Source organism: Thunnus albacares, chromosome 16 (genome assembly GCF_914725855.1).
Source record: "Thunnus albacares chromosome 16, fThuAlb1.1, whole genome shotgun sequence".
NCBI lineage: Eukaryota > Metazoa > Chordata > Actinopteri > Scombriformes > Scombridae > Thunnus > Thunnus albacares.
Genome location: NC_058121.1, coordinates 4,984,909 through 4,991,032, shown reverse-complemented (window position 1 = coordinate 4,991,032; position 6,124 = coordinate 4,984,909). Strand labels below are relative to the sequence as shown.

The 6,124-nt window shown below is 40.7% G+C and overlaps 1 protein-coding gene across 2 annotated transcripts in view; it reads left to right on the top strand.

Moving 5' to 3' along the window:
- The first annotated feature begins 463 nt into the window (after positions 1-463).
- Positions 464-6,124, top strand: part of LOC122999755 (CD2-associated protein) — a 66,141-nt gene continuing 60,480 nt past the window's right edge. For both annotated transcript variants that reach the window (XM_044376966.1, XM_044376965.1), the window contains exon 1: positions 464-771. Coding sequence is in view for 1 of the 2 variants with exons in the window: in XM_044376965.1 (XP_044232900.1) it covers positions 768-771 (4 nt within the window). In the remaining variant the exon portion in view is untranslated. The remainder of the gene's footprint in view (positions 772-6,124) is intronic.

Sequence of the window (6,124 nt, the reverse complement as noted above, 5' to 3'; positions counted from 1 at the left end):
AATCTTGTGAGGACAGAAGCAGTCTCCAATAAATTATCCAGTGTTTACTAACCAATATGAATCACCATACTTATGAGGCCTTATCAGCCATTATCAGTTGTTATGATTGTAGAATTTGAACTGTAAATTTTAATTAGGTGTAGAATTGCTTCCCATTCCCATAAATTTCCTCAAACACTACTAATTCGTGGGACAGTAAGAAAACACCCACACGTCATAATAGTTGGGAAAAGCTGGATTGAGTGAATTAAGACACACAGACACACAGACACACACACACAGACACACACACACACACACACACACACACACACACACACACACACACACACACACACACACAGAGTGGGCATGTTACTGTACTTGCTGAGTGGGACAATAATACAAGGAAGGGATCAACATTCCTTTAAACATTCCTCTCGCGGGACTGTCCTGCCTGAAACATCGCGAAGTTTCCTGCTGCTGTTTAGTATTTTGGTGGCAGCAGCAGCAAGCCGTGGAGGCAAGTCCAAGAAAGGTGGAGACTCCTGGTGAACTTCCTGCACAATACTCTTGAAGCACCACCAAGAGAGAAGTGGGGAGGCTGCTGCTGGGGCAAGGACGAATGGATATACGACTAACTTGACTCCTTTTTCGGCTGCGAATCGACAAAAAAACACTTTGTGGTCGATTATATACACATCTACCTGGCGTGTAGCTAGCTAGCAGCGCGGCTGCTGGATACGAGATTCCCAACGTTTGATAGCGAGGCGGTGCGAAGGACAGGAATGGGTGAGTTTTCCATGATGTGGCGCTTGTGTTATGTTTATATGTACAACGCTATTTCTTTTCGACACAACGTACAGAGCAAGTCGAAGCCACGTAACGCTTTAAACCCGAGCGTCAGTGTCTTAAATAATGCTATCAGCAGGCAGTTAAAAGTTAGCTCGCTCGTTAGCCTAGCCTGGATAACGCCACCTCCATCCTTACATTTGGCTGCATTTCTTGCTAACGTTAACATGAGCTACCTCAAAGCTGGTGTCAACACGGCCTCTGCAAAAAAAAAACATTTACAGCCCTGAAACCAATAGAAAAGCTTGAAATTCCCCAGTTTATTCTTATCTGGCTTATCAAAAGTTGGTTGCAGTTTATTTGTGTCGAAATAACCCCACAGCATAGCCTCTTCTAAAAATAGTTAGAGGCTAGGTTCCCCCTTTTTGCAAATTTGCTGTAAGACTGATGGTAAAAATAGATAAGATTTAGTATGTCTTTGATGTGTGACTAACATTGTTTCCATGACAGTGACACTGTTACTGTAAAGTTCTCACATCCAAGTGCATGATAATGATTCACTTCTCTTATCAATGGACCAGAAGTGTCAATGGATCTATTTTTGATGTGGTGCTATAACCATTAAAGTTAGCATGATTGTCAGGGTGATGATTCAGTTCTCCTGAGTCTGAAGATATCATAGGATCAAGGTATCTCACCGTCAAACTTTGTAGTCACAGCCAAGGAAATTTCCTATCTTTGAAGTTCTACTCAGTTTACAAAGCGACAGCAGAAGTGGGCGATGCACTGTTGTTACTTTATCCTGTCACACAGAGTAGTTGTTGTGGTGGTCACACTGTGTGAGTGTAGAGGAAGCACTCTGATCTTGGTGTGTGTATTGCGAAGCTTCTGAGCTGTATCTTGAAACCTGCCTAAGTTACTGCATCTCTCTAGATGTGCAGTCTGTGGTTTGTGTGGTTGTGTGCAGTAGGACTTGTTCGAGAACTTTGTCATGTTGTAAAACAGGTTTTTACGCGCAGCCTCGCATTGCCTCCTGATGCTGCAGAGACTTTGCTTGAGATATTCTAAGTCAAAGGTACTGCTTGAGAGAGAACAGTTCTCTTAACACGCGGCACTAACTCTGAGAAATTGATGCTCACAGTCAGTGTGACCCCACTGATTAACTAACACTGTACTTAATAGCACAAACAGTGCAGAAGGTTATCATGCAACCAACTGTGGATGTCTTAAGAACGTAAACTAAGGAGAACATTTCATCTCTTTTGAACTCATTAAAACATCTGACAACTCACCAGAAACAAGCTTCTAAATTTGTGTCCTAAATGGAGACTACGTTTAGATTATGTGTTCATACCTCAACAGTTTCTAATGCATTGCACTCTTCACTGTGGTATGCCTTTCCTCCGCTGTGTTTGAACATGTCCGAGCTGTGCGTGTGTGAGCCCCTCGCGTTCTGTGTTTGCTCTCTCTGAACTGTGCTCGAACTACATGCACTCTGCCGCTGGTTGATCGATTAAAATCCACTAAAAAAATAAAATTCTGCTTTATAGCAGTAAGTGGTTGGAAATACTAGTGCTCTGTCTGTGCCAAGCAGTCGTTCTTCAATCTTGTATTTTTTGGGGCATTTTTTCCATTTGTTTTTTATAGTGGAGACTAGAGAGGAGACAGGAAATGAGGGGAGAGAGAGCAGGGTTAGCATGCAACAAAGGTCCCTGGCTGGACTCAAACTGGGGACGTTGTGATTACTTTTCTGTCTCAGCTAACTTCACTGTGGGATTCCATAGAACCAGCTAAACAAAGACTGGACATGTGCCAAAATGTCTGACTGAATATTAACCTCACTGGCCTCAGCTAGTGTTTGCCAGCATGTGGTTTGTGTTGATTTCCCACCCTGGTTGTAACTTTACTGAAGGTCAGTTCACCTAGTCAGGCTAATCTGCTGCATTTGTGATAACAGTAACCAAGTTTGCTCCCATTAATATACTGTAATTTTGTACATTTTTACAGGAGAAAATGACTCGATATGACAAAACTACACTGATTGTGCTGCAGAAAGTCAGGTGTTCTCTTCAATGATAAACGGAATCTGACAAAACATTTCAGGAATTTTGATGTCACTTTATGTGGAAGGCGTCTCCACTCCCTCTGCCTCCTGGCAAACATGCCAGAGCTGCAACTAACAATTATTATAATTATCAATTAATCTGCCAAATAGTTTCTTGACTAATCATTTGGTGTCAGAAATTTGTGAAACATGTCAATCACATTTTCCCGAAGCTCGTGGTGACATTGTCATATTGCTTGTTTCATCCGACTAAGACCCAAAGAAAATCAATTTACTGTCAAATAAGGAAAAACAGAAAATTATCACCTTTGAGAAGATGGACCCAGAGAAGGTTTGGCACATCCATGACTGAAATGATTAATTATCAAAACTAAATTAATCCCTGTTGATCAATTAATTGCTTCAGTACTGAAAGAGAAGGTATCTGCCATCATTATATTTCTAACATTATTCCTCCTTATGTCCCAGGCCCTTCTCGTAGTCACAAGGACTAGATATGAGGCTTAAGGTGATGGATGCCTAAACTGTGGAAAAGCCTGCATGTGGAAATTACGTCAACCAGATTAATATGTCCCTTTAAATCTCTTCAAAACACACACTTCATCCTCTTATATTTTTGTGATTTTAGGACTTTTATGCCAGCTTTCAATGCTGTGTTTTTAAATTTGCTGAGGATACGCCTTTGAATCTTTGATTGTGCCTTGAAACAAGATGTTATTACTTTCTTATTAGAGCTGAAACTGTTGGTCGGTTAATCGATTTAGTTGTCAACTATTCAATTAATCACCAACTATTTTGATAATTGATTAATCGTTTTCATTCTTAAGAAAAAAACATTTCCACAAATTCTCTGGTTTCAGCTTCTCAGATGTGAATTTTTTTCTGGTTTCTTGAGTCTTTTATGACAGTAAATGGAATATCTTTGGGGTTGTTGACAAAATAAGACATTTGAAGATATCACATTAGGCCTGGGAAACAATTTTTACTATTTTTTTTACTATTTTCTGACATTTTATAGATCAAACAACTAATGGATTAATCGAGAAAACTATCAACAGATTAATCGATAATGAAAGAATCATTAGTTGCAGCTCTAGTTTAAATAGTCCAAGTCTTTTCTAACAACTTAGCATCCTGATCTGTTAATATTCATTATTACATGTGTAATATGCTGCACACTCATGTGTCCTCTCAGTCTTTCATGACATATTGAGTCTTAGAGAGAGAGACGTTGAGGCTGGCAACCGGAGCTGAGGCTATGACGTGTGTGTGTGTGTGTATGTGTGTGTGTGTGTGTGTGTGTGTACACAATGTGTGTACAGTTTAGGCTCCTGTGTCTTGCTTGCCACCTGCTGATTAATGTGAAGTGGGTTAGTCCGGAGGTTAGTGACAATGGGTTAGCCTCACCTGACCAGGCCCACTTAAGGTGGACTGACCTTTTTAAGGTGGACCAGCTATCACCTTCCCCTAATAGACTTGTTCAAAGTATAGCTTCCACGTGTGTGTGATGTGTGGCAAGGCGTTGATAATAAAGCACACCTGTGTACAGACTGTGCCGTGGGTAAACAAAGGAGAGCAGGAGGCTGTCATTTAGAATAACAACTGTGCTCTCCTCTGCGTCTCGCTTGATTTCTCTCAGTAAGACTTTGCCCTTCATATCAGCTGCCTCTCATATCAGCGGGAAAGAAAGCACTTATGAGTTTCCTTTTTGCTGATTGTGTGTGTGTGTGTGTGTGAGTGACTGAGAGAAGCACAGAGAGCTCACTGATTTACACTGTCTGCCTGGCAGCTAGCTCGCCTGCGTGGCCTTGAGTATTTCCCCCCCCCCTCCTCTCTTTCTCTTCCTTCCTTCCTCCCCCCCTCCACCCCCTTCTCTCTCCCTCCTCCACTACACATCCTCCTGTCTGTCATAGGCTTATGTAAGACGCATATTGTATGTACTTTCTACCTGGAAGCGTTGTATGAGGAAGGGGAAACAATAACCTGGAAGTTCCTATCCCTCTTCTGAACCTTGACCTGCCATACAGACAGGAAGCGTCTGTGCTTTACTTTAATGAGTTCACTTGCTACACTTGAAAGCAAAGATAACCCATAAGAGTTAATAAAATCCATGTGAAAACACCTGCAGATATGTTCAGTGAGACTGAAATTCTCAACTTTATTTAATACTTGTAATAACAGTGAGCAATAATTGAGTCAGTCCCTTGATTTAACTCTTGTTCCACTGTTTGAATTTGTCTAACTGACTGTGAGAGGAGCATAAAGAAAGATAAATTGTATCTAGTAAGAAGACAACTCAAAGCAAGACTGGGCATGATGGAGGTATGCTGGAGATACAATAGACAAGCACACACACAGTTTGATATTACAACTGCATACAGGCAGTAATATCAACAAAATGCTCTGTGATTGCAATAACTCAAACAAAGTCTCATTTCAGGTAGACATACAGTTTAGTTTGACATGTACAGGACAACGTATTGTTTGAAAGGTTTTGGTCCCCTTGAAGTCATGACTCTTCACATTTATGTTGTCTCCTGTTGGACCTAAGATCTGTTGACACTGGGGACGCCTTTCAAAAGCAGCTCCACACCCACCTGTTGCCTTTGAGTGTTGTTCTCTTTATACTTGGACGGATGTTGAATAAAATGAGCAATATCAATACATCACTTTTATTATAATGGGCATTGTTCACTATTTCATGACATTTTAAAAACAAACCGATCATTAGAGTAATGGATAAGTTAATTGGCAGATTAAATCAATAATGAAAATAATCATTAGTTGTAGCCTTATTGTGAAGCACTTTGTGACTCTTTTACGTACTTACAACACAGGCACCTTGAAGTTGACAATGATTTCTTCATCAAAAATCAGAATAAATCAGAACAAACAGTTACAATTCTATAAAACATAATGTTAGGGTTATTAAAGTTCAGGGAAAAGGAGCAGTGGCATTACGTCACACCGCAAAGGCGGTGTATTTAATGAGTGAGGCGACTGTTGAAACGGTCTACTAACTACATTGATAACAGATGAGAAGTGTCAAGATCCCGTTGATTCTACTCAGCAGGTGATTGATTGATTCAATCTCACTGTGAGTGCTCCTCACATTAACAACCAAAGTCACCATGAGAATTACAGGTCAGACACCAGGCGGAGGTCAGATGAACACAGGTTTTACTCAATAGAGTCTGCATGGAGTTGAAGTTGGTTTAAAGTTTGTATTAACCAGCTGTGGTTGTGATCTGCGGGGGGGGATTTGTTTGTATTATTTGAAATTGCGTG